Source organism: Myotis daubentonii, chromosome X, assembly GCF_963259705.1.
Source record: "Myotis daubentonii chromosome X, mMyoDau2.1, whole genome shotgun sequence".
NCBI classification, from domain to species: domain Eukaryota; kingdom Metazoa; phylum Chordata; class Mammalia; order Chiroptera; family Vespertilionidae; genus Myotis; species Myotis daubentonii.
Window position 1 is genome coordinate 90,638,132 of NC_081861.1, and position 27,696 is coordinate 90,665,827.

The 27,696-nt window shown below is 48.1% G+C and overlaps 2 protein-coding genes across 6 annotated transcripts in view; one reads left to right on the forward strand and one right to left on the reverse strand.

Annotated features, from left to right (window-relative positions):
• Window positions 1-15,583: 15,583 nt before the first annotated feature.
• AWAT2 (acyl-CoA wax alcohol acyltransferase 2) lies at window positions 15,584-17,396 on the forward strand. The gene is given in 7 exon segments (XM_059678681.1): window positions 15,584-15,851; window positions 16,088-16,197; window positions 16,199-16,272; window positions 16,845-16,956; window positions 16,959-17,043; window positions 17,246-17,335; window positions 17,338-17,396. Coding segments are annotated over 7 exon segments (798 nt in total).
• A 4,703-nt stretch (window positions 17,397-22,099) lies between these two features.
• The window catches only part of EDA (ectodysplasin A), a 568,600-nt gene continuing 563,003 nt past the window's right edge, over window positions 22,100-27,696 (reverse strand). The window contains exons 6-8 of one of the 5 annotated variants that reach the window (XM_059679640.1): window positions 27,315-27,366; window positions 24,487-24,602; window positions 22,100-22,762 (exon numbers count right to left, since the gene is read on the reverse strand). In XM_059679640.1, the coding sequence (XP_059535623.1) occupies window positions 22,511-22,762; window positions 24,487-24,602; window positions 27,315-27,366 (420 nt within the window). In that variant the 3' untranslated portion in view covers window positions 22,100-22,510. Of the gene's footprint in view, window positions 22,763-24,480; window positions 24,612-27,314; window positions 27,367-27,696 lie in introns of all 5 variants that reach the window. The other 4 variants (XM_059679639.1, XM_059679638.1, XM_059679637.1 and 1 more) reach the window with 4 other exon arrangements.

Here is a 27,696-nt window from a genome sequence, read left to right on the forward strand (position 1 = left end):
AAACCATTATGCTGATCCTGAAAGAGACATCTTTTGGACTTCAATAGCATGATAGTAATGGTCACATAAAGTCTGCTTGTTTGCTGCAATCAAGATTGTCCCTTTGAATGTCAAGCCCCAATGCATGGGTTTATTTTTGTGGCCTGAAGTATAGAAAAACCAGCTTTGCAAATGTTGAGCTTTACTGTCTGTAGTTTGTAAACCATAGTTATTACAATATCCAATGTGCCTTTTCCAGCTCTGTACTGAAGTCTACTACCCTCTCTAACCTCCACCCTCCTCATCCCCATCCTTTGCCCAACACACACTCTCCCATCTGGAGATTATGATCCAACCTCCAGGTAACACACCCTGTCTTGTAGAACCACACATCTCCAGCAATGGATGGGCTGCGTGCTTTTGAGGCAGTTCTCTATGCATATATTTTTTCACAACTCAGCTTTTATCTAAGGGATAAATGGCTGGCAATTCAGGGTTACCTTTTCCAATAAGAAGCACTGGGGCCCTGACCAGTTTGGCTTAGTGGATAGAGCGTCGGCCTGCTGGCTCAAGGGTCCCAGGTTTGATTCCGGTCAAGGGCATTTACCTTGGTTGCGGGCACATCCCCAGTAGGTAGTGTACAGGAGGCAGCTGATCAATGTTTCTCTCTCATCGATGTTTCTGACTCTCTATCCTTCTCCCTTCCTCTCTGTGGAAAATCAATAATATATATATTTAAAAGCACTGGGAATGGCAATAGGCGGTCTTGTAGATTAATACCATATGCTTTGCCAGTCACTGAGGAGGGAGGGGCAAGAGAATTATTGCCTAGGTTGCAGGTGGCTGTGATGATCAAATGTATGTCAAGCCCCAAGTCCAGTGCCTGGCACCAAAGAAGACAGTAATGAACGGCAGGTCCTTCCCTCTACCATACCCGAGTCCCAATCTCGCAGATCCTGCTCCCATTCCATTACTTCCATATCTCCCCTTTCCACTTCATCTCACCCATTCCTCCTCCCCTTCAGAAGCCACAGAGACAGCAGTTTCCATGGTAATCAATGTCCTCATTAGTTTGGAGTTTAATGGTCCCTAAGTGTCTCTCTGGACTGGGTTCGTAGCTCACATCAGAGGGAGCTTTCCAGTGAGCTCAACGGCTGTTGAGAAAATGTCAAACACAGGTCATTTTGTTCAAGTCAACCTAATTACACACAATAGCACACAATATTTTGGTGTAACAAGAGAAGATGTGAAGAAATCATCTCATATTGTCCAGGGGTCACAGCTCCTGGGCATCGGAAGAATCACTCTCTGCCCTACACTCACTGACGAGGGGTACATCACTGAGCTATAGGTGTTGGAATGTGAGTAAGGGGGTATGGGAGACTGGGCAACAGGGAGTCAAACTCACTAATATATATATATATATATATATATATATATATATATATATATATATAGTATATTTTTATTGATTTCATAGAGGAAGGGAGAAGGAGAAAGAGAGAGATGGAAACATCAATGATAAGAGAGAATCAGTGCTTGGCTGCCTCCTGCATGCCCCCTGCTGGGGATCGAGCTCGCAACCTGGGCATGTGCCCTTGACCGGAATTGAACCCGGGACCCTTTAGTCCACAGGCTGACACTCTATCCACTGAGCTAAACGGGCTGGGGAGTCACTAAAGGTTTTTTAGTACATCACTGAGGATTTGATCTTTCCTCATCCTCCCACTTGTCCCTTAAGGGTCTGAGATCATGGAGTTTTGTGCTGTGTTCATGCTTACTTTCTGTACCAACCCCAGCCTTGTTCCTGACCTTGCTCCTACCCTGACCTGTTTTGCTCATTCATTCATTCATTCAGCCCCAATTTATCAGTCCTACTATATGCCAGGCAGTGTTCCAGGCACTGTGGATAAAATAAACAGTGGATAAAATAAACAAAGATCACTCAAGGAGCTTACAGCCAAACAAGGGAAGACAGACAAAAAACAACTGCAGAATGACATGCAAACTTGAAGCTCAGCTTTGGAACAGAAGTTCACAATCTCCCTCTTGACTAGTGGCCTAGCCCTGTTCCTCTGTTCCTCCTCATTGATGGTTTTTCTACTCAGAGTAACTTCTCCTGACCCTTCCACATCTGCTAACGGACCACACGAGTACACATGGGAGAGTGTGAGACCCAATGCCAAAGGCATGATGTTAGAGATGGGGTCAGTCTTCTGAGAGAAATGGCCATGTGAGACCCCCAAATCCTGGGGGCCCTTTGGAAATATGATAGTTCCCCATTGACCAGCAGGGAAGAGGAGAGCAGACTTCTTCTGATCCTTTGAGGCCTGCTCTGGCACCTTCCAGCTGAGTCAGTCTTAGCTTTTCCTGTCCCCCCCATTACTTAGCTTTAGTTTTGGTTTCTTGGTCAGGCCTCCATTCCCTGATCATTCTTAGTTTGCCAGATGAGAGATAGGGAAAACTGGGATGTGAGCCAGATGGCCTAAAAGCCCTCCCCTGCAAGCAGAAAAGATGGATGGGATGGGGTGAGTGTGAGGTGTGCAGGAAGAACCCCCTAGCACAATGAGAATACTCCTGAGAGAATTTGACTAAATCATTAAGTGCAAAGCATAGAGGCTAGCCTGATCTCTGGGACAGCTGAGAAAATGAGGGTGACATACAGACTTCTTTCACCACTGAGTATTGTCTGCTGTCTAGATGTGATAAACAAGGTTTGGCTGCCACAGTGCCAACTACTGACTATGTGATCCTGGGCGTTAGGGCTGACAGATTGAGCAAATAAAGGCAAAGGACTCCATTAAATTGAAATTTCAGATGAACAATGAATAATTATAAGTATATCCCATGAGATATTTGGTACATACTTATATTAAAACACTACTTATTGTTCATATGAAATTCAAATTTAACTGGTGTCCTGTGTTTTATCAGGAAACCCTGTTATCAAAGGCAGCTGTCAGTCTGAGCGTGGGCCTGGCTGGCCACTTAGAAGGAATGGGAATGCAGGGGCTGCAGAGAAGACACTAGCATACTGGGATCCAAGGGTATCCCCTGGGCTCCACGGGGACCCCAACTGGCTCCCCCAGATGTAAGGGTGTTGTGTCCAGCTTCAGGAGACAGGCTGAGGGCTTCAGCATCTCCAGGCTTCCTGATGACGGGTCCTGCAGCACTCCCCGACCCCTCCACCAATGACCCGGCAATGACCCTCAGGGAGCACCAGGAATCTCCCCCATTGACCAAGATGGCACATGGGGTGGTTCTTACACCAACTGCACCAAAAGATGAATGGACAGGGCCTAAGCATGCCAAAAGCTACTAAGATAACTGCATAGAAAAAAAAGCCCTCTTCTCCCTATCCCTACAGGAACTGTGGGCTTGAGCAGGGAGAGGAGATGGTCTTTGAGACAGTAGTCCACCAATTTCCTAGGTCACAGCAGGTGAAAAAACCTCTTCCCTTTTGCACCAGCACCTGCCTCAGGAGTCTGGCCTTTGTTTTGGCAGGCAGCTGAACCGGTGTTTTTGGTTACAACCCTTCCTGAGTGTGGTAAAAACTGCTATGTGCTCTAGCCGGTTTGGCTCAGTGGATAGAGCATCGGCTTGTGGACTGAAGGGTCCCAGGTTTGATTCCAGTCAAGGGCACATGCCGAGGTTGTGGGCTTGATTCCCAGTAGGGGGCGTGCAGGAGGCAACTGATCAATGATTCTCTCTCATCATTGATGTTTCCCTCTCACTTCCTCTCTGAAATCAATAAAAGTATATTAAAAAAACCCCTGCTATGTAAGTGAAGGACTAGCTTTATTTTTTGTCTGTTTCCAGGGGCCTAGAGTAGGACCACTGGGGAGTAGGTCTGAGTCTGAGAGCAGGAAGAAAGATTTCACTGGCAGGGGGCTCAGTGAAGGCTATGAGGAGCCCTCCCTAGGTAGCTTGGAATTAGAAACCTCAGAGAGCCTTTCCTGTTCTGACAGTCTGAGTCTCAGAATCTCCAGGGATTTTGAGAGGATGAGGTGAGGAGATGATGAAGTGGGATAGGACTGAAGACTGTGAAGCCCCCCCAACAGCCTTGACCATTCCTCTGTTTAATGTTAGGATGGTGGATATATGCAGATGCATCAGCTAGGCACATAGCCTTCTCTGTGCAGATGGGGAGTCAGAGCTTGTAGAATATTTCAAATGCTCACGCTGTCATCGATTCTGATCTTGAGTATCTGACACCCTTTCTCCAAGGTAACACTTTTTGGAGGGAAGCCCATCTCAGGACAGACCCAGTTGAACTCTGGGCTTTCTTTTCTTAGTGCCTTGCCCTATCCTCCCCACCTCTTCTCTTAATGATAGCAACAGCAGCAACTTACACGTGGATACCATTTCACAGTTCAAAAAATGATTGTCTGTCTTGTACATGTCTGGATTCTCACAAGTCTGAGAAGGAGGTACTCGTCTCCTGTTGACATTTGAGGAAACCAAGCCCCAGAGATTTGTCCAGTAATAGTCACCAGGTTGGGCCTCCACCCACTCAGGCATTTTTATAACAAATGTCAGTGTGTGCCCTGTGGTAGGGGCTGAGCATATGACAAGAGTATGATCCAGTATCACTCACTCTCTACTCCTGTGAGTTCCCAGATCAGGGTGGGTGGTGAGAAGTCAGGGTTAGTGAACAGATGAAAGGCAGAAATAACAAAACACAAGTCCTCTGGGTGGCTGAATATGAATGAGGACCCTTCAGGGCTGGCTCAGTGGAGGGCGTGTCCACTCACCCCCAAGCATTCTTCCTTTTTCAATAGCAGCTCTTTCTCTTTTTTCAGGCTGGCCACAGGCTCCATTGCTGCCTTGGTACTGGCCCCTGGAAGTGTCCTTTGGCCCACAGCCCACGACGGCAGCTTCTCATTGGTGGGGAAGTACAGATCCTTTCCCTGCTAGGCTTCCCCAGGACCTTGCAGAACCTTCTCCTCCCCTATGTGGCCACTTTCTCAAGTACAGTATTTCGTGGAATTCCTATTGGAAACAGATTAAAGAAGAGCTGGTGCTCTGTTTTGAGTGGCAGCTGGAAAGCCAGATTTCTCAGCTCAGCCCCCACCGTAGTTGCCCCTGGAGCACTGAAAGCTCAGGGTCAGCACAAACACTTTACAAGCAGCAGCTAGTTTTACTAGCCATCACAGAGCCTGCTGGTCTTACAGGCCCCTCTCACAAATGGTTGATAATTTGCTCTAGCCACCCTGCAGAAGTGCTCCTTCTCCCATGTTCCCCATCCTCATGACCCAAGTCAAAATCTTGGCCGTGGCTCCTCTCCCCTACAACACCTCCACACCAGATAGCCAGACAGGACTATTTCATGTCTGACAGAGACTTCTATCCCTTGCCATTCACCTGCGTTCAGTGTTTATGGAGTTTTGTTCCCCAAAAGGGGATCATCTCAGAAAGTTTCCCCATCAAAACCCTGGATAAGGAGTATGCTACCCCACCTCCAAACTATCAAGTCTGTCTAGTGGGGAGAGACAGCGGGCCAGTAGGCTTTTCTGTGCTGGGGCAAGTCCCATAAGCTCATCCACTTACTTTGTGTGGAGGTGGAGCTGGTCTTGCAAGTAGGTATCAGAGAGGAGAAAAGTGTGAGCCTGTGTGTCAATCATGGGAGGAAGCTGGGCCCTTGGGCCCTGACAATCATCCTGTGTCTGAAAGTCATCCTCATGTGACATTTGGCATAAGTCACCATCCCTGCTCAGAAGCTCTCTCTTCCTCAGTGTCCACAGGATTAAGCCCACACTCCTTGTCCTGGTGTCCAGACTCTTTCAGAGATTGGCTCTGCTGCCATTTTCAGCCTCACTTCCCACAAGCCCCTTCACAGAACCACCATTCCATCCAAGCCGGCGAATTGCACCCAACAATCTCCACAGGTTCCCTGAAGAACTGGCTGGGACCAGGCTGAATGCAAGGAAGGCAACCAGGCCAAGGCAGGACCCAAGGTGGCTGTGTGAGATAAGACAAGGGTCTCAAGACTGGGCAGTTTTAAATGTTATTTCTTGTTATGAGGTGTAGTATTTTATAGATGAAGCTGTAAACAGGATGAGCTGATAGAAGCTCAAATGGATGACAGTAGCCAATTGTAAAGAAGAAATCAACATGAAATTGACCAAATAGACTATGTGAACAATGGCTAAGCTTCCCTTACCCAGGCAGAGCTTTTGATATTAATCCCGTCTCCTTTACTTGCTACAAGTAATAAAACTATCTTGCAACCACCACATTTGTGAACAGAGAACCTCAAGACGTGAATCCCTTGAGTTTGGTAATGGGTGCTCACTAATGGAACACCTCTGTAGAGGCATCTGAGCTTCAGAGAAGAAAGGGCCTGTGTGGGGCCTGTGCTTTGGAGGACACATCCAGATGTGACCACTCGCCACCATCCTGCCAACAGTCTGGCCTAGATTACTGTTATAACCTCTCCAAAATCTCCCCCTTCTTCTCTGGCTCTTCAAAACTGCAAATCAATCCTGTCTCTTCTCTGGTCAAAATCCTACAAAGGCTCAGTCAGAGTCACGAAGGCTTTACCCCATATGGCCCCATCAAGCTCTCTGACCTCACCTCCTCAGTTCCTCTCAGTCACTTTGCTCGTCTTCTGTTCCTCAAAAACTGCCAGGCCCACCCCACCTTATAGTCTATGCACTGGCTGTGCTCTCTAGCTGCTGCAACATTCGGAGTCCAGACAGGCTTGTTTCAGTCCATTCTCTTTCTATGTCCCTGATTCTTTTTTTTTTTAATTAAATCTTTATTGTTCAGATTATTACATTTGTTCCTCTTTTTTCCCCCCATTACTCCCCTCCTCCCAGTTCCCGCCCCACCCTCCACCCTCACTCCCCACCCACTGTTCTCTTCCATAGGTGAAAGGATACCTTTCAGCATTTCATATAATACTGGTTTGGTGGTGATGAACTCCTTTCACTTTTCCTTATCTGTGAAGCTCTTTATCTGACCTTCAATTCTGAATGATAGCTTTGCTGGATAAAGTAATCTTGATTGTAGGTTCTTGGTATTCATCACTTTGAATATTTCTTGCCACTCCCTTCTGGCCTACAAAGTTTCTGTTGAGAAATCAGTTGACAGTCGTATGGGTATTCCCTTGTAGGTAACTGACTTTCTTTCTCTTGCTGCTTTTAAGATTCTCTCTTTGTCTTTTGCTCTTGGCATTTTAATTATGATGTGCCTTGGTGTGGTCTTCTTTGGATTCCTTTTGTTTCGGGTTCTCTGCGCTTTCTGGACTTGTAAGTCTATTTCTCTCACCAGGTAGGGGAAGTTTTCTGTCATTATTTCTTCAAATAGGTTTTCAATATCTTGCTCTCTCTCATCTTCTGGCACCCCTATAATTCGGATGTTGGTACGCTTGAAGCTGTCCCAGAGGCTCCTTATACTATCTTCATATTTTTGGATTCTTTTTTTTTTTTTTTTTTTTTTTGCTTTTCCGGTTGGGTGTTTTTTGCTTCTTCGCATTTCAAATCTTTAACTTGATTCTTGCGTTCCTCTGGTCTGCTGTTGGGAGTCTGTATAATATTCTTTATTTCAGTCAGTGTATGCTTAATTTCTAGTTGGTCCTTTATCACAACATCGAGGGTCTCATTAGATTTCTTGAGGATCTCACTATATTTATCGGCAGTCTCACCAGTCTTTTCGAGGGCCTTACTAGGCAGTTCTTGAAAGACCTTAAAGGTGTGGTTTTGAACTCTATATCCAGCATTCTGCTTTCCTCCATTTCTGTCATTTGTGTCCTGTTTCTTTGTCTCCTCATTTTTTATGCTTTATTGGTGCACCCCCTAGTGGTCTTTGTGTGCAGTCTTGTTGTAGTTAAGCCTTGATTGTTGTAGGTAATACGGGGGGCGGGGATTTGACCTCTAGGCCAACTGGCTGTGAGAATCAGCTGTGTCTGCAGTGGGAGAACTTCTGTCCTCTAGGGAGGTGCTAATCTAGCCTTTGCCTGAGGCTATCCAGCAAATGCCTCTGTGCAGGGCTTGGGCAGAGCGGGTCCCAGGGGATCAACAGAGTGGGCGGAGCGAGCAGTTATGGCTGCTCTCAGTCCCGTCCCCAGAGGCTCTGCCTCTCAGTGTCCCAGCAACCGATGCAAGTACCTCGGAGAGAAAGCTGCCCTCGATTTCCAACTGATGCCAGACAGTCCCGCTTCTCCCGTTTGAGTCTGGGGCCCCGGACACTCGCCTGGAACTGGAGCCCAGAGCCTGAGACTCCCTCCCGATTTAAAACGACAACCGCGCCCTCAGCTGCCAGCCCTCTCCCCATGCACCTCTGCACCTTAGTATTTTACTTCCACACTGCACCTGCTCTGAGTCTCGGTATGCTTTTCTCTTTCCTTCTAGTTGTAGAATTTCCCCTCTGCTAGCCTTCCTGTGGTTCTGGGGGATGTCTGTTCCATCTTTTAGTTGCATTTTTGAAGTGGTTGTGCAAGGCAGCAATCTCCAGTGTTTACCTATGCCGCCATCTTGGTTTCTCCCCAGTTCAATTTTTTAATGACCAGTGTGACAGTATAGTGCATATGGCTGGCTATCAGTCCAGATATAGGGATTATGTATTTTTGTCTGCCAAGAGCATCTCCTCCTGATGAAGAAGGCTCCCCGTCCCCATTTAAGCAATCCTATCCTATATAATCTATCTATACTAATAAAAAGGTAATATGCTAATTAGACTAGGTCAACCAGCCATCTTCCAGATGTCTGACTTCCTTCTGGACAAAACCATGGTGGTCAGGGCCGAGGCAGAGGCAGTTAGGGGTGATCAGGCAGGCAGGGGAGGGAAGTTGGGGGCAACATCAGGATGGCAGGGGAGGGCCATTGGGGGCAAGATCAGGCCAGCAGGGGAGGGCAGTTGGGGGCGAGGTCAGGCAGACAAGGGAGGGCAGTTAGGGGTGATCAGGCAGGCAGAGTCAGTTAGGGGCAATCAGGCTGGCAGGGGAGAGCAGTTGGGGGCGAAATGAGGCCAGCAGGGGAGGACCATTGGGGGCAAGATCAGGATGACAGGGGAGGGCAGTTGGGGGCAACCAGGCCAGCAGGGGAGGGCAATTGGGAAGAGATCAGGCCAGCAGAGGAGGGCTGTTGAGGATGAGATCAGGCCAGCGGGGGGGGGCAGTGGGAGGCAAGATCAGGCCTGCAGGGGAGGGCAGTTGGGGGGCAAGATCAGGCCGGTAGGGGAGGGCTGTTGAGGATGAGATCAGGCTGGCAGAGGAGGGCAGTGGGAGGCAAGATCAGGTCTGCAGGGGAGGGCAGTTGGGGGCGAGATCAGGCCAGCAGGGAAGGGCAGCTGGGGGCAACCAGGCCAGTAGGGGAGGGCAATTGGGGGAGAGAGCAGGCAGGCAGGCAGAGGCAGTTAGGGGAAATCAGGCAGGCAAGCAGAAGGGTTAGGGGCGATCAGGCAGGCAGGCAGGCAGGTGAGTGGTTAGGAGCCATTGGTCCCCGATTGGCGAGGGTGCAGGCTGGGCTGAGGGAGCCCCCCATCACGCATTTCATGCACTGGGCCACTAGTCTATATATATAAAACCCTAATATGCAAACAGACACAATGGTGGAACAACTGAACAACTGGTCGCTATGACATGCACTGACCACCAGGGGCGCGTGTGGATCATGGCAGGCGTAGGTAGCAGGAGGCTAAGTGTGGAACATGGTGGGTGTCAGCCACGGCCAGATGGTGGAGCAGGTGAGCGGTGGTTCCAGACAAAGGCAGAGCGCCGGTTGCTGTCATCAGGGTGAGCCTCTGGTGGTTACTGAAAATTCTTTGCTCCCATGCACCATGGTCCTGCCAGGTGCTTGCACCTGCTGCTGGCGCCGGAGCCACCGCTCACACCTGCTGCTGGTGTCCAGTGCCGGCTCTGATGGCCCCTCAGGGCTTCTTCACTTCTCCTGCTCCTGAGGGGTGATCGGGGCTGGCAGCCACCTCTCACACCCGCTGCCAGCACTGGAACCACCACTTGCACTCACTGCTGGCACCTGGCACTGGTTCCAATCTCTCGGTGCTGTCAGCAGGTGCGAGTGGTGGCTGCCAGCCCCAATTGCCCCTAAGGGCTTCTCCACCTGCCCCTGCTCTTGAGGGGCGATTGGAGCAGCAGCCGCCACTCACACCCACTGATGGTGCTAGCCCTGCTTGCATCCGCTGCTGGCACTGGCCCTAATCACTCCACGCTGTCAGCAGATGCAAGCGGGGCTGGCACTGTCAGCTTATGGGAGCAGCGGTGGCAGCAGGAGTGGAGCTGCCAGCAGACAGGGGACCGGGGAGAGGCCAGGAAAAGGTGCAGAGGATGGGCCAAGACCTGCCCCTGTGCCCAACACAGCCTCGCAGCCCACAGTTCCTTTCAAGGAGCACAAATTTGTGCACTAGGCTCCTAGTGTTCAATAAGAGTGTTAAAAGCAGACATTCCTGTCTTGTTCCTGTTCTTATGGGGAATGCTTTTAGTTTTTTCCCATTGAGAATGATGTTAGCTATACATTTGTCATATATGGCCTTTATTATGTTGAGGTATGATCCCTCTATTCCCACTTTGCTGAGAGTTTTTATAAAAAATGTTTGTTGGCCCTAACCAGTTTGGTTCAGTGGATAGAGCTTTGGCGTGTGGACTGAAAGATCCCAGGTTCGATTCCAGTCAAGGGCATGTACCTTGGTTACAGGCACATCCCCTGTAGGAGGTGTGCAGGAGGCAGATGATCAATGTTTCTCTCTCATTGTTGTTTCTGACTCTCTATCATTCTCCCTTCCTCTCTGTAAAATATCAATAAAATATTTTTTAAAAAAATGGTTGTTGGTCCAAGAAATGCATATCAAAATGACAATGAGGTACCATCTCACACCTGTCAGAATGGCCATCATCAACAAATCAACAAGTGCTGGAGAGGATGTGGAGATAAAGGAACCCTGGTGCACTGCTGGTGAGAATGCAGACTAGTGCAGCCACTGTGGAAAACAGTATGGGTACTCCCTTGTATGTAACTGACTGTCTTTCTCTTGCTGCTTTTAATATTCTCTCTTTGTCTTTTGCTCTTGGCATTTTAATTATGATGTGTCTTGGTGTGGTTCTCTTTGGATTCCTTTTGTTTGGGGTTCTCTGTGCTTCCTGGACTTATAAGTATATTTCTTTCACCAGGTAGGGGAAGTTTTCTGTCATTATTTCTTCAAATAGGTTTTCAATATCTTGCTCTCTCTTCTTCTGGCACCCCTATAATTCGGATGTTGGTACGCTTGAAGTTGTCCCAGAGGCTCCTTATACTATCTTCATATTTTTGGATTCTTTTTTTTTTTTTTGCTTTTCTGGTTGGGTGTTTTTTGCTTCTTCGTATTTCAGATCTTTGACTTGATTCTTGCGATCCTCTAGTCTGCTGTTGGAAATCTGTATAATATTCTTTATTTCAGTTAGTGCATGCTTAATTTCTAGTTGGTCCTTTTTCACAACCTCGAGGGTCTCACTAGACTTATTGAGGATCTCATTAAATTTATCAGTGGTCTCACTAGATTTCTTGAGGGTCTCACTAAGTTTATTGGCGGTTTCTAGAAAATTCTTGAAAAACCTTAAAAGTGTGGTTTTGAACTCTATATCCAGTAGTTTGCTTTCCTCCATTCCTGTCATTTGTGACCTGTTTCTTTGTCTCCACATTTTTTATGCTTCCCTGTGTTAATAGAATGGCTTTGTGTGCTAGGTGTCCTATAGGGCCCAGTGGCTCAGCCTCCCCAATTACCTGAGGTGGGCACTCTTGGTGCACCCACTGTGGGCTTTGTGCATAGTTTTGTTGTAGTTAAGCCTTGATTGCTGTAGGTATTACTGGGAGGAATTGACCTCCAGGCCAATTGGCTGTGAGAATCAGCTGTGTCTGCAGTGGGAGAACTTCTGTGCTGGAGACACCCTTCTTGGGCAAGACTTGCTTCAATGGGGCTTTGGTGCTCACTGAGTCTGCCCCCTGAGTGTGTCTCTTATGGATATGAGGAGTTGTAATCTGGATGGTCCCACTCTGACCACGGGGTACACTGGCTCTTTGATTGCTAAGAAGATGCTAATTTAGCCTCTGCCTGAGGCTACCCAGCAGGAGCTCAGCTGTGAAGCAATGCAAGCTGGTGTGGGGCCTTGGACCAGCTGCAGTTGGTTAGGTAATTTTCAGATTGCAAAGGGCCAGGCCTTTCATATGCAAAAGCCTCTGTGCACAGCTTGGGTGGGGCGGGGTCCCAGGGAATCAACAGGGTGGGGCAAGCAGCTATGGCTGCTCCTCTGTCCTTCCCTAAGAGGCCCCACTTCTCAGTGTCCCGGTAATTGCTGCAAGCACCTCTGAGAGAAAGCTGCTCTCGAGTTCCGACCAATGCCAGACAATCTAGCCTTTCCCCGTATGAGTCTGGGTCCCCAGAGACTCACCCGGAACTGGAGTTCAGAGGAGTCGGGAGCTTGAGACTCCCTCCCGATTGAAAAAGACAACCGTGACTTCAGACGCCAGCCCTTTCCGTGTGCGCCTCCATATCTCTGCACTTTACTTCCACACCGCACCTCCTCTGAGTCTTGGTATGCTTTTCTCTTTCCTTCTAGTTGTAGAATTTCCACTCAGCCAGCCTTCCTGTGGTTCTGGATGATGTCTGTTTTATCTTTTAGCTGTATTTTTGAAGGGGTTGTGCGAGGCAGCAATTTCTGGTGTTTACCTATGCCACCATCTTGGTTTCTGATTTGCTAATATTTTGTTGAGGATTTTAGCATCTGTGCTCATCAGGTATATTGGCCTGTAATTCTCTTTATTTGTAGTATCTTTATCTGGTTTTACAATTAGGATATTGCTGGCCTTATAAAAGGAGCTTGGAAGTGTTCCTTCTTCTTTGATATTTTGGGATAGTTTGAGGAGGATAGGTGTTTGCTTTTCTTTGAATGGAGAAACCACATTGTTAAAATTTATTTTTACTATGATCTTGAGGGACCTATTTTCCCCCAAAATCCTACTGTAACTAATTTAAAGCCCACAGAAGAGTTGAAAAAATTTCACAGTGGACACCCACCACCTAGATTGTTCAGATATTTTGTTAAATGATTTATCACACATCTATTTAACATATCACTCAATTTATCCATCAATACATAATATATGCATTTCAAAATGAATTGCAGCCATCAGTACCCTTCACCCCTAAATACTTCAGCACTGAGTTCAATATTTGTTTACTTTATAGGTAAAGTTTACATGCAGAGATATGCACAAATCTTAGGTATATATTTGCTGAGTTTTGACAAATGAGGTTTTTGACTTGTGTAACTCACAGCTGTCAAGATAGAGAACATTATCATCGCTCTCAAAATTTCCATTGTGGCCCTTCCTGCTCAGTCCCCTACCGGAGGCAACCACTGCTTTTTTAACCCATTGTACGCCATAGGCATCTGTAAACGCAAGCGGTGGACCTTCCCCACACGCCATGTGTGTCTATAAAAAAATGTTTTCCTTAAGTGGCAGCCCTGACCAACTTTAAAATTATTTTTTGTATGAATTTTCAGCTGAAAATAGTCAAGAACACCCGAATTGTGAATAATATATTTATTTTTATAATATTAATTGCAAATTGATTTTTTAATTACATTCAAAATATTGTGGCATGTGGGGATGGTTTCCATTTTGGACGCCTGGCAGTTAACTGGTTAAAAAAAATGATAGATTAGTTTTACCTGTTTTAGAATTTCATGTACACAGAATAATTTAAGTACTCACATTTGTTTCTTCATTCAATACAAATTTTTATTTAGCACCTACTATACACTTATAGATTATATCTGATGTCAGTTCATGGAAAGCAGTGAATTCTGGACTGACCAAAAAGCCAAAGGTATTTCTTGGCCTGGCCTGTGACCTCCCTCCTCCCCTCCAATCACAGTGTCACTGAGAGACCATAGATAGCTGTGTTACCAAACTCAAGGAGTTTGTGGCTTGGGGTGCTTTATTAAAAAGTGAGAGGTGGTTGTCCCAAGGTAGTTTTATTTACTTGCAGCAAGTAAAGGAGACAGGGGATTCATATCCAAAACTCTGCCTCCCCGAAGGGAGGCTTAGCCTTCCTTGCAGTTGGCTACTTTCATGGGTTGAGTTCTTAGCTCATCCTGTTTACAGCTTCATCTACAAAATACTCTGCTACATTTTAACATTTAGTGAGAAATAACATTTAGAACTGCCCAGACCATGAGACCCTTGTTTAATCTAACAGCTAGGCCTCAAAAATAAATGCAGACCTGTGTGCCATGTGTGCCCTGGGCTCCTCCCTGTCCCCCAACTCCCATCCACACTGGCTCTGAAGGCCTCTCATCAGCTCCACTCCCACTCAATTCCCACATCAGAGTTTCACCCTCGGTTCTCTATGCAGGTGTGCAAGAGAGTGTCATAGAATATCTCAGCTGCATCTAGTGCAAATACCTGAGCCTAGAGTTTCTTTGGTTCAGTTTTCCAGAAAGTAACCTTCCCATTGTCCAGTTGTGTGTGTGTGTGGGGGGGGGGAGGGGCTGAGGTTCTAACTACTTCTCTGATAGACTTTCAACCAAGCTCTGTGCCTCACACCCACTTTCTGTGACATCTGGTGGCTCCAAATTCTGAGTCTTTCCCAGAATCTCCAGTGCAGACAGGGTTGCTTGCTCTTATAGGCATTGCCCTTGCAAAGGTGTCAACTTTCCTCCATTTATCAGTGTGCAAATATTTTGCTGATATCTTCAACCCACCGCTGGCATCTCTTTAATTCTCTTTTTCCTTGTGATCTATATCTTTTTTTTAAATTCTTAAAATTGATTTCAGAGAGGAAAGGAGAGGGAGAGAGAGATAGAAACATCAATGATCGATTGGTTGCCTCCTGCACAACCCCCACTGGGGACCGAGCCTGCAACTGGGGCATATGCCCTTGACCAGAATCAAACCCGAAATCCTTTAGTCCCCAGGCCGATGCTCCATCCACTGCACCAAACCGGCTAGGGCTGTGGATCTATATCTTTAAAAACATTCTTATGGTAATTTTCATGAGGCACCAGAGAGGAGTCAAGATAAAAACTTGTGTTCACTCTGCCATGTTCGATTAAAAGTGTTTTTTGTCTTTTCTCACCTTTATTTTGACCCATTTTTTTTCTCACACAGTCTTATTTACAGCTGTTTGAAAACCGAACCCAGTAATAATTCTAAGTAAGTATGGCTCCCTATGAGTCATCTCCATTAGGTCTGCCCTAACTACTCTAACCTACAGTGTTTCCTAAACTTCCTGGAGCTCAACATGGCCCAAAACTTCATTCTATCCAGCTTGCAGTTTTCTTTCTTTCGTGTTTGCCATCGTGTGCGTTCCCAACCTGGCTGAAGGTGGGTCTTCTCTTTCCCTGGTATTCCCTCTGCTGATGCTTCACAGACATGTGGGCAGGAATGTGGTAGTTGGAGGAGAACTGTTCCTGCTCTGTCTTTCGGGACTCCCAACCTCTGGCGGCCAGATCAGTGTGACTCACCGCTGGCTCTCAGCCATTGAATGCAGCTCAGAACAGTGCTGGGGCAGGTCCTGGGGCTTATTGCATGGCACACAGCTGGGCAGGAAAACACCTTCCTGGAGTTGCGTGTATCCCAGCTTGCATTGCCCTTGTCCTTCCAGGTCTATGGCCAGAAGAGGAGTCCTTTTCTCTCTCCTGTCCATACTCATCCTGACTGCTCTTCCACAACTTTTGAAGACTCATGGCATCTTCCCTCACCATAGCTACATCCTTGTCTGCCACCCTCATGGGTTCATGTCCCATTCATGCTTCGGCAACTTTGCCACAGAGGCCTCAGGCTTCACCAAGATCTTTCCTGGCATCACCCCTTATGTGCTCATGCTGGGAGCCTTTTTCTGGGTGCCTTTCCTCAGACACTATGCCATGTTGACAGGTGAGTTGGCTCCTAGGACATAAAAGCCAAAATAAAAATGGCTTCCTGAGGAAAAAGTGTTGTGGGAGGGGTGAGAGCAGGATCAGAAGGGATCAACTTTGTGATTCCCTCTGGTCCTAAACACTAGCCCTAGGCTTGCCTGCCTGGGATGAAGCTCTCTCCTCTGAAGAGGTAGGGAGGAAGGCTAGGAGGTTTGGGAAGTGGCCAATGACCTTTTGAATTTTTCTGCCTGCCAGGGGCCTGCTCTGTGAGCCAGTACTCCATGGACTATCTGTTTACCCAAAAGGGTACAGGCAACATGCTGGTTGTGGTAGTCAGTGGCCTGGTGGAGTGCAGATACCACACACTCTATAGGGAAGCCCTTACCCATGCTGTTCTTGAGGAACTGGACTGGGTTTGTATGCAAGGCCCTGCAGCATGGGTAAGGACAGTCCTGGTCCCTATTAGGGAGAGCTGTTCCAAAAGTCCAGCAGGGAAGGAGGAAGGGATTTGGAGGAAATGATATATAAACAGGGATGGCAAAGCTCTTTCTGTATTGGAGTAGAGCCTGGGCCAGGTCCCGGAGCCATTTCTGCTTCTGAGGAAGCACTAGAGGGCCAGTCTTGAGCCTGCTGTTCCTCACTTTAGCTTTTTATCTGGGCCAGACCCTCTATGAAAGGTGAGTGGCTGCAGCCCCCTCTCAGAGAGAGCCACACTTGCCACGTGGGTAAAAGGGAAGAAAGGTAAATGAAATGTTTCTTAAAATTTTCCTTCTTGTTTCAGACCTGTGGGTTCACAGGAGAGTTAGAACTTGCTGCCTTTAGCTTGCTGCTGCTTTGTCCCCACAGAAAGCCTGAGGTAGACCACAGGGCCCTCATGCTTGGCCTGGACATAGGCCCAGCTGAGTTAGGCTGCAGAGCGTATAGGCAGACCCTGAGACCACTGGTGGTCAGTCTGGTTTTCAACAGGGTCCCTACCTTTCTGGCCTTCAAAGGACATGCCTTTGCTCCACAGGGTAGTTCTAATCCCTGCCCATGCCTTTGGGGAGGTAGACCTTTACCATCAGCACATTTTCACTTCTGGGGGTTTAGTCAATCACTTCCAGAAGTGGTTCCAGAGTGTGCACTCATTTACCCTTGTGCTTTCAATGAACGTGGCTTCACTGAGAACTCCTGGGGCCTTCTGCCCTATGCCTAGCCTGTAACCACCATTGGTGAGTGGGCCCTTCTGCAGGCAGCCTGGTCTGGGATGTAGATCCAGTTCTGAGGCTGAGTCTAGGCTTTGGCTGTGTCTAGAGGTGGAGAGGCTGGCCACGATGGGTGGTTTTGGGGTGGTAAGTGTGAGCTGGAGGGCTGAGGCCCATTCTGAGGAGTGAGCTATCTATGCTTCTCTTTTCCTTCTGTCTCCTCTGGCAGTCGGGGAGCCTCTGCCAGTGCCCAAGATTAAGAAGCCGAGCCAGGAAGTGGTGGACAAATACCATGCACCCTGTAGGGAAGCCCTGCACAAACTGACCAGCACAAGACCCTGTTGGGCTGCTCAGAGACCCAGGAGCTGGTGATAGTCTGACAGATATCCCCAGAAGCTACTTAGCCTGGCTGGAAGGTGTGGAACTGTAAACAGGGGACAGAAGTCACCTATGGGGCTTCTGCTCCTGATTTGGCTAGTCCTCATTGTGAGGAGGGGCTGTCCATTTGGTTGTTTTCTAAACCCCAATTCCCCTTTCATCTTTCTCCTCCTTCCAGTGCTTCTGTGTTTTCCTTGGGGCTATAAGGGAGATGGGCTCAAGAGGTCAGGCAAGGCCCTGGGGAGAGGTGCCCTTCAGGTGCCCATTTGTCAGCATTGAGGAAAACAATGGACAGAATAAAAATCCAGCCTTCTGATACTGCTTATGCTCTAACTAGTATGTTCGAGGGCCCAGGATCCCTGGACACCTTTCTATCTGTAGCTCTCAAGCAGCCCCATCTCCTGTTATTGAGACTCCTGCAGGACTGGATACTTTGGGATCCAGGGGGCTTTGAGTGCAAGCTCTACCACCTTCAAGCCATGTGAGTCAGAGCAATTAGTCACCTCTGAGCCTCAGTTTCCTCATCTGTAAAATGGGACTAATGATCCCTCATGTGCTTACCTCAAAGGCTGTTGGGAAGATCAAATAATATTGAATGTGACTGAACTTTGTAAATTTGGAGAGCTACACAAAGTGATTCTCCTGCAACCATTTTTCCCATTTCCCATCCTTGAGCAAAAATGCCCTAAAGCTGGCATCTCAATGTTTAAAAGAAAGTGTACAGTGGAAGATCTTGTCAGCAGTCCTTTGCAAATTTAAGCAACCGATACCCTCTACCAGCCCTGGTCCACACTCAGTTTCCACCTCATAATGCTATAATAGAAGGGTCAGGCTGGTTTAATTTCTTGTCTTCTCTCCCCCACACCCCCTGGCAACTTGCTTAACCTTGCCTGGTTCTCTCACTCTTCCCTTTGTCCAAGTCAGCCATCTTGCTTCAGATGGAAGTGAGTGCCTGGCTTCCGGCCACCATAAAGCTCTCCTCCTGGATGGTGAGGCTCTCAGACTCTTGGCCCAATAACTGTTGGCAATGGCAGGCTACACAATTTGGCCCACAACCTGCTGTTCCATTCCTCTTGGGTGGATGCCATTTGGTCCTAATGATTTATCCGCATTGACCTGTCAGTTTGGTCTAGGACATCTTGTATAGTTACCAGTGTGACCTGCTGCCTCTGCCCTGGGTGCCTGACTCATGTGATGACTGTACACAGTGCAAAGACCTAAGGTAAAGGGGACAGGCATGTGGTCTGGGACAGAGAGAAGGTGAAATACCTGCCAGGAAGTTCAGACTACATTCCTTCTGCTGTCCCCCTCTAGAATGGGTGCCTTGGGCTTTCTTCTAGCTCATTGGCAGCATCTAGTGTGTAGGAATTGCTCAAGCTAATTTCAAAAACAGAGGGGAAAAAGCTTTATTTGCAAAGAATAAACCATTAATTTATACAAACTTACATCCCAGTTTATATACATTATGTATAGTTTATATACACAGTATTTCACACTGGATGCTGACCCCCAAAGCAGCACTGGGCCTGCTCCTGGCCATTCTAACAACAAAGTCCACACCTATGCCCCAGCTGGAAGCTTTTTTAATAATGAAATGACACACCCTGACTCCCCTTGGAGTGAGCCCTGACACAGATTAAAAGAAAAAAATCTAGTTCCTTCTTTGTGCTCACATTGCCTAGAGGAGACTCCAGGCAGGAGCAGGCTGGAGGCAGTGCCAGGGTGGCCTCAGGACTTCCAGGTATTAGGCCAGTCCAGAGGCAGGAGCTGGGAGAACGCCTTAAGGGGACAAGAGTTCTGATGAAGGCTGCAGCTGCTCTCTCCCTGCCTAGCCGGGCTCCCAAAGGGGGCTTTCACTTTTAGCCTTGAGTCTGGGAGTAACAGAAAGAAGGGGGCTGTGTGGGACAGGGACTGCTCCACTCCCTCACTCCGCTGAGTCTGTGAGTCGTGGCTCATTCATCTTGGGCAGGCCACCTTCTCTCTCTGGGCCTCAGTCTCCACATGAGTAACATGGGGAAGAATGTAGGTGGGCTAGATTCCCTCTACGGTCCTTTCTAGCACTAAATTTCTCTGAATTGATTTGTACCCACCAGAAGTTACATAAAACGCACATACTCACATGTGCATCAAAATCTTTTTCACCTCCAGGGTTTCTAGTCCTTTCCTGCTCAGCAAAAGAAATTTGGTTTCAGGATGGATGAAGGGGAAATAAGGCAAAGACTACATTTTCCAGGGAACCGTAACTGAGCAGCCCCGACAGCTGATTTTTGTGCCAACTTTGGCTGCTGAAGCCCAAGCAGCTAGCTGAGGCTCCTGCCATGCAATCCTCCTTCAAACCTCTGTTATCTGCCTGCTCACAAATGTCCTTGTCCTATTCTCCATGCAAGACTTGGCCTTCTGGTAAACTCATGTCAGCAAACATTCAAATGCTTAATCTATAATCTATGTCCACATTCTATTATTAGTAAATTGCTTCACTACTTTGTCAATAACTTCACTGCAGCAAGGCTCTCAATTGCTTCCCTCCTCACACACTCGTCTCGGGTTCCCTTTGACGGTTCCTAATGAATCAAGGATTTGTGTGAATCCTGTCTCCCCTGTAACCTGGAGAATAGGATAGATGTCAGAATGTCCTTTAGGGCCACAATTAGGAAACCTTTTCTTTCCTCTCCTCACAGCTTTTTGGCTATAGAACCAGTCCTCACTCTTCCCTCCATCTCTGGGAGATCCTGGCAGTACAAAGTCCTCTGTGGTTTGGTAGAAAAAGATAAGGAGTCACTTAGCTATGGGGAGTGGCCAGCTCCTGCAGCCCGTCTGTAGGGTAACCAAAGGAGGACCTCACTTGCAGTAGGGGCTCCATACGTAATGGCTGCTTGGTTCATGGGGTGAGTGAAAGAACATAAGGGGTTTAAGTTCTGTGGGTACTGGAGACCTGCTGCTTGGACCTGGTGCCAAGACAGTTATTCTGAACATGAAAGCTCTAAGTCTGATGGCTATTTCCCAAGGAAATGCCCTACTCTTTTGCCACAGAGCCTCTGGCAGTCAAGACAACAGGCATTACCATCAAGGAGTGAAAATGAGCATCTCTGGGTCCCGCCCTAGAGCCCACAGGATTTGGGGTCTATATTACCATTTTTATTTGGGTTCCCTCAGGACCTCAAATTCAACACAAAGCTGACATGCAATGGAATAGTGTTGGAGTCAAATTGGCTGAATGAAGCCCCAGGCCTGACTTCAGTGGGTGAGATCTTGGTCAAAGCACTTAACCTCTCTGAGCCTTGTCTAAACAACAGGATTTGTAATATCGAAGGAGATAATAAGAGAGAAAGTACTCTCCAAGTTTTAAGGAGAAATTCTCATCTGTTCTTGCTACACCTGAGGACTGTCCAAGGCACTCTGTAAGAGCCTGGCCAGACCCATTCCTCACATTTGCTTCACCTGGGCTTGCAAGGCTGACATTAGCAATCAGACAACGGCTGTGTCTCCTGCCCTGACCCTTGAAGGGCCCAGCAGTGTAGTGGCTTAGAAAGAGAAGGCACGGTTGTGGAACCTGTTGTTCCTGGTAAATTTCAGCTGCCCAAAGGAACTTATTCCCCATCTCCTCAAAAGGAAACTTGTGTCTTATTTCATGAACAAGATTAGCAAACTGTATAAGACTGGCCCTCCCAGCTTTGGGCTGGACCATGTACCCGGGAGCCAGGCTGGGCCCAGGCAGTTAGAAATAAGGCTCTTGAATGGTCTCGCCATATCATCTGTGGGAAGCTTGGGGAAGTGGTGGTGGTGTCCTTGGGCCTGACTAGAGGGCAGAGCCCTGCCTGAATGCCTAAACCCCAGATTCTCCCAAGCCTTGATTCAGGGGAGCAGCACTGGAATCCACGCTCACCATGCTGTTCTGTGGCTTTCTGAAGCCAGAGCACAGGCCAGGGGGTCAGCCAGGCATCAGCTGCTATCCTTTCAGATAAGGCTTGGGTGGCTGGCCGCTTGGCTTCAAGATAGGGAAGCCACTTGAAAAACCCCTGTCCTATCCTCACCTCTTGTCCTTTCTAGGTCTGGTAGAAAAGCTCTGCCTTGCTGAGGCCCAGGGGCAGGTGAGGGTTGGGGATCTTAGTAGGCTATTAAAAGGGGTGCCTAAATATTGGGATTTGAAGGAACTTCTGGAGGTCACCCAGTCCAACACTTTGCCGCTAGAGACAACTCGACTAGATAACTATTGTGTTGCTTAATAAATGGAAGAAGATTCTCTTTGTGCCCAGGTAATCTCAAGAGTATCCCAGACTCACACAAGCACAGGTCCCAGGTTAGGCACCTGTCTCAGACAGAGGTAGGCTCTGTGGAGAAAGACACAGGAGGTCTAGTCAGGCTGGGAAGGGGGGCAATTGGGAGGGATCCCAGGGAGTTTTCTGAGCCTGCAGCACAGCTGTAAACAAAGTGAAAGACATGTGGCCCCAAGTCTGGCTTCAGGTTCTTATGCAGGCAGGTTTGTGGTCATTCTCTGTAATCACTCCAAGGAAGAGCAAACCTCCTGTCCCTGAAGCCTGGGGAGCTGCTGCACTGGCTCTGCCTGCGCGGGAAGAGCTGACCCGCTGGCTGGCTGCAGGCAGAGCAGCAGGAATGCTTCCACTGCCCAGGGCGCCTGCTCAGCAGGTTTGTTCCTTGGTCTCTGCCACAAGCACAGACCTTTCCCCTCTGACCCCAACCCCACCTCACCCCACCCCACCCCAAAGAGGGTTTGCTCCCCAGTCTGGAGTATACTTCTGCTTTCTTTTGCCTGCTGCCCCGGACCCTCACTTTAGTGCAACAAATGATAACTTTGACATCAGGGACCTTGAGATTGAAGAGTCATGCCATTAAGCCAGTCAACATGGACACAGGGAAGCCACTTCGGCTTCATGTAAACCCTGGGGCTTCATCAACTGTCCTGTTAACTCAAGGTCATTCAGGAAAGACAAGCAGGCCTTGTCGTCCTGGAGTCACTGGAGAATAAATAGCCTTGGGGCCTTTCTCTCTGCAGCTGCAACACACACATGCCTCACTCCACAGCAGCACTTTGAGGTTCTGGGGATCCTGGCTCCCAAACCTAGGGCAGGGGCATGGGCAGGGACCAAATATGGGGAATCTAGGATGCAGGGGCCTCGCCCAGCCTGATGGCCCCAAAGAAAGTGGTGTGCTTGCTCATGTTGATAGAGATGTCAGCGTGCACCATCTTCACAGCGATCTTTTGCCGGGCTTTGAGGAGGCAGACGCCTGCGGTGTAGCAAGTGTTGTAGTTGGTCTTGCCCGTCTCGATGCTGCGGGTACACTGCAGAAAGGGCTTCTCGTCCACCACCACCTCATAGCTGGCAAAGTCAGTGAAGTTGATGTAGTATACCTGGGTGAGAGGCAACAAGAAGGGATTGGGGGAGAGGGAAAGAGGGTGGAGCCCTCCCCTGTCATGACGAACTGCCAGTAGACCTCGTGGAGGGGCAATGCCACCTGAAGGCATGCTAGTTAGCCTACAGGAAAGGAGGGGTGATGGGCTTATACTCTGTCCTTCCCCTACTCTGTGGGGCTCAGGTGCCTGAGCAAATCTTTCTTTCCACAGCACACCAGTTGTAAACTCTGAGTACAAGAACCCTGCCTTAATCATCTCTACCTCCCCCAAGCACCCCCAACCCCATCCACACCCTCCTCTACCCTGGCTATGGACACAAATGAATACAAACTAACTTCTAGTTACAAGCCCCAAAGACTATTTGCAGATAAAGTGAGAAGTCACTGATTTTCCAGAGAGGGAGCAGTGACAACTTGCCATTTCTTTAGCTCTTTTGAAGCCCACCCCTGCCACTGCTGCATTTCTCTCACTCATTCTCAGTGTCCCTTAGCTCTCTCATCTGACAATTGAGGAAACAGATCCAGAGAGATGGAGAGCTATCCACCACAAATGAGATCAAGAATTTGGAAGGGCAAAACCCAGGCACCCAACTTTATTTTGTGGCCAGGAGGAAGTGCGAACCTATGTTCAAAGGCCTGGTGTTAAAGGGATTTTCCCAGTTTGCATGGTGTCCAAAGCCTGAGGCTACTCCCAATTCTCTCCTAGACCCAGAAAATTAATTTGTTTATCTTTCACTACCAAGCTTTGATGGAGCTTAGGAAAAATGCCCCTTAGGACACTGGAATTACATTTATGTGCCCCCTGGGGATTGGGACCCTCATCTCTCACCCTGAATCATTTTATTAAAGGTTGCTTCCTACATGGGCTCTGTAGGAGGGAGCAGAGCATTCTGGTGCCATATAATTTCTTGAATCAGCACTCAATCTCTGCCAGGATGCTTGATGGACTTAGCAAATACCTATTAACCCACCTTCTCTGGCCACTCCCCTGTGAGGCCCTTCTGCTGGCTCAACAGTCCTGCTGTAATCTGCCTGCTTGTTGCCCACCCCACAGAAGCCCCAACCTCAAGGCTCATCTACCTCTAGCTCATAGGAGCCACCCAGTGGAGGCAACCAACAGGGGTGGAAGCGGATAGGCAGTAGGCCTGGGCAGGACAAGGACAAAAACAGAGGGAGAAAAGCTCTGGGAGAATGATAGCAGGAAGGAGGCAAGAATAACAGAGAAACAGAAGGTAGAGAAATAAATGGAAGAAAGAACAAGGAAAGATAGTCAGAAATTTTTTTGAGGTCAAGAGCAAGTCCACAGGAACACTCTTCATGGCAGAATCAGCAGTGTGGGGGAAGGGGTTCTCAGCATCCCTGGAACTAACTTTCAAAGAATGTACTCAGACAGAGTTCAAGTTTGGGAGTAGAACCAAATAACTTGGGGGGCGGTGGGTGGGTGGGGAAGAACAAGGGCATGGTGCCCTGTAGGAGGGAATTGATGCCAGGGTATGAGAGGGACCTCTTTTCAGTTTTTCAATGATATATGGCTAGGAAAAAATCCAAACATCCCCCTCTCTCTTTCCTCTTTTGAACTCCCTCCCAGTATGGTGCCCCCTAGCCCCTCATCCACCAAAGCAGGCTGGTCTTGGATGGCTCCACAGTACCCCTATATGGCCTGCATGGCATCTGCATTCTGGATATAAGAAGAGTTAGGCCTAAGACCGTACTCACTTCTACCTGACTATAGATGAAGTAGGTGCCGTCCACCAGTACCTCCAGCTCCCCACTGCGGGGATGTAGCTTAAACACCTTGGGGTTCATAGTGATGCGAGACCAGTCATTGAGCACTCCACCTGAAAGATCTCAGTATGAGAGAAGGGCAGTCACTCAGTAGATGTCAGAATAATCTGGGCAATAGAAACAAGAATTATCAAGTTGTACACAACCTCCACCCCATCCCTATGCAACCCAAGTAGCCCAGGAGGCCAAGCTTTAAGAAGAGCATTTGTAAGCTCAGGCCCCTGGGGTCTGCCTGTCTGTCTTCCTCTCTTTCCCTGACCCTTCCATCCAGAAAGGCCTTTAACCAACACTTTGTAGTTGGAATTGTAGTTGGGGAGTAAGAAAAGAGTGGGCACACTGACCAATTTTCTTTGTTGTTCTGGGGCCTGCACAGGCAAAATTCAGACACTGAGTGGCAGGCTAGCTCTTATTATGCCATTTGATTTCACCAGCCATAATTCCTCAATCTCTCTCCTGTCAGAGGTTCATGGATTTTCTCCTCCATAAGATTCCTCCATACCCACTCCTTTCTGAAAAGCCTCCCTGGGCCCCCAGGAAACCGCTTAGCCCAAGAATTGTTGACCTGGAGAACCTTAGGGATCAGGGGTGAGTCAGACTTCATGGTAGCCAGAGAGTGTAACTACCAGTAATAAGGCCCATGGGGGAGAAGGGTATTTATGAGAGGGAGGGGAAGACTGCCAGGCAGCATTAGAACCAGCCAAGGGGATGGCAAGGGTGTCTGGGAGCTGAGGCACCCCTGGTAAAGCTTCTGTCTTTCAGCCCCACCCCATTCGGGGTGGAGGGGCCACCATACTGCCTTGGCCTTGGCCCAACACAGAACCAGCATGTGAGGGTAGAGGAAGAGCTTCCTTTTCCATCCTGCTGGGGGGGGGGGTGTTGTGGTGTGCCTTCCCACCACAAGAGAAGGGAGTCCAAGCCTATGGGGCCTTTTCCCCTCAAAACCATCTGTTCTCCAGCCAAGAAATTATGTTTTGAACATCCATCCTTGGCTAGTCTCAGGATGCCTGCCTCTTTGAGGCATGAGGAAACTGGCCTTGAGGTGATGATGGGATAGGAGTTAGGAGGAGATTCCTTGGTTCAACCCCTTCAAATCCACTCTGCATGATGTCCTCCTACCCACAGCCCCTCTGGTGCAAGTGAAGATTAGCAGAGACTGCTACTGGAGACTGACCTAGAGGGCTTGGGACTAGTCTTGTGATGTGCTAATGGGAGCAAAATCAGTAGTTTCTGGCACAGAATAAACACAGAGGCCACCCATCCAGACACCCAAACATATCTGTTTCCTGTCTGTCACACTCCTCCTGGACAGATGGTGGTCAGGGCTCACCCAGAGCCCTGGGGCCTAAGGCACCTGGTCCCAGCAGGACTGCTTGGGTTCTGATGCCATTCTGCTCCTACTTACATTTCTGAGGCACGCATCCAGATGGTAATCCCAGATGTAGCTAAGTCCAGTCATTAAGAAAGCTGAGCCCAGCCAGGTCAGAACTGACTGGCCTCTTCAAAGCTGTCCTCATGTAGTAGGTTCCTTAACATTCATTTACTGTGTCCATACTCACAGCCCAGCCCTTCCCTTCCCCTCCAAGCTCTGTATGCATCTGGCATCTTGGCTGGATTGCTGCTTCCCAAGGCTCCTGGGGGTTCATGCATTTTAGGCTCTGTGCATCCTGGGGACTGGGCATTATTTCAAAGCACTTTTCTTTATTGACTGTCTCTTTGGGGAAGAAAATGAACCTAATCATTTAGTGGTGTGTACACACACATCACTGAAGTAGCACAGTGCAGTGGAAAGAGTCAGCTAGATGTGGTTTTAAATCCAAGCTCCTACACTTAACGGAAGGGTGAGTTAATTAACCTCTCTGAGCTTCAGTTTCTGGCTCTGTAAGATGGAGTTAATACCTACCTCATAGGGTTGTTGTGAAGATTAAATAAAATAAAAGACAAAGAAAGCATGTTGAAAACTGTGAAGTACCATACAAATATAAGGTGTTATGATTTATTATGGTATTGTCCAATCTCTCTGGGACTCTGTTTCCCCATCTCTTAAAAGTAGGAACTACATTAAATTGGTGTTTATTAACCTCATTACACCTATTCTCCCTTTTTATAGACACTAGCATGGCATACTTCCTAGAGAATCTAACATGCCCCCCCACCTCCCTGTACAGACCTACCAGACAATAATTTTCAGTTATGTAGTTTTTCCCTTCTCTGATTTGTATTGTGAGACTGTTGATCAAACTACACATATCCTCATGGTGACTCTGACAGCACCTCCATCTCTCAACAATTCCATTCCATCTAAATCAGCGGTTCTCAACCTGTGGGTCGCGACCCCTTTGGCGGTCGAATGACCCTTTCACAGGGGTCGCCTAAGAGACCATCCTGCATATCAGATATTTACATTATGATTCATAACAGTAGCAACATTACAGTTATGAAGTAGCAACAAAAATAATTTTATGGTTCGGTCACAACATGAGGAACTGTATTTAAAGGGCCAGAAGGTTGAGAACCACTGAGAAGTCTCAAGTCCCTTTCAGCTTCCTCAACAGTGTTTCTAATTGCAATTTGGGTATTGCAGCTGGTCTTGGTGCAAGCAATTACCCAGGACAGTCAGCAGAGGGCAAAATGGAGTAGGGAATGGCTCCCTAGTGCCCAGGGTATCTCAGGGGTCTGGGAGGAACTAGGTTGGGTGATTATTTGGAAGCAGGGAGTAAAGAGGAGGAGCAGCTCCTCTTATCTACAGAGCTGACTCTGACTCTTACCATTCTTGACTTGAATTGCTGACCCTTGGCCCTGCAGATGCACCACAGCTGGCTGGGAGGATGAGAAGGATAGAGAGAAGAGTCACTGTGAGAAATGACTGCTTACTCAGCCACCAGTTTCCACCTCTGACTTCTAGTCTTCTTTCTGATTCCAATTCTGATCCTTCTCCCCTGTCTTGGGATGCTAGTGACCACAGTGTGACAAGAGGATAATATGATTTTGTAGTTTGGCCACGTCCTAGCTATGTGACCTCAGTCAAATGTAATGCCTCCGAGCCTCGTTTCTCTTACTGTAAAGTGGGAATTAGAAGAATTTCTGGCTTCTCTCACAGAATGTTTGAAGATCAAATGAGGTGATGGATACAAAATTGCCCTGGAAGCC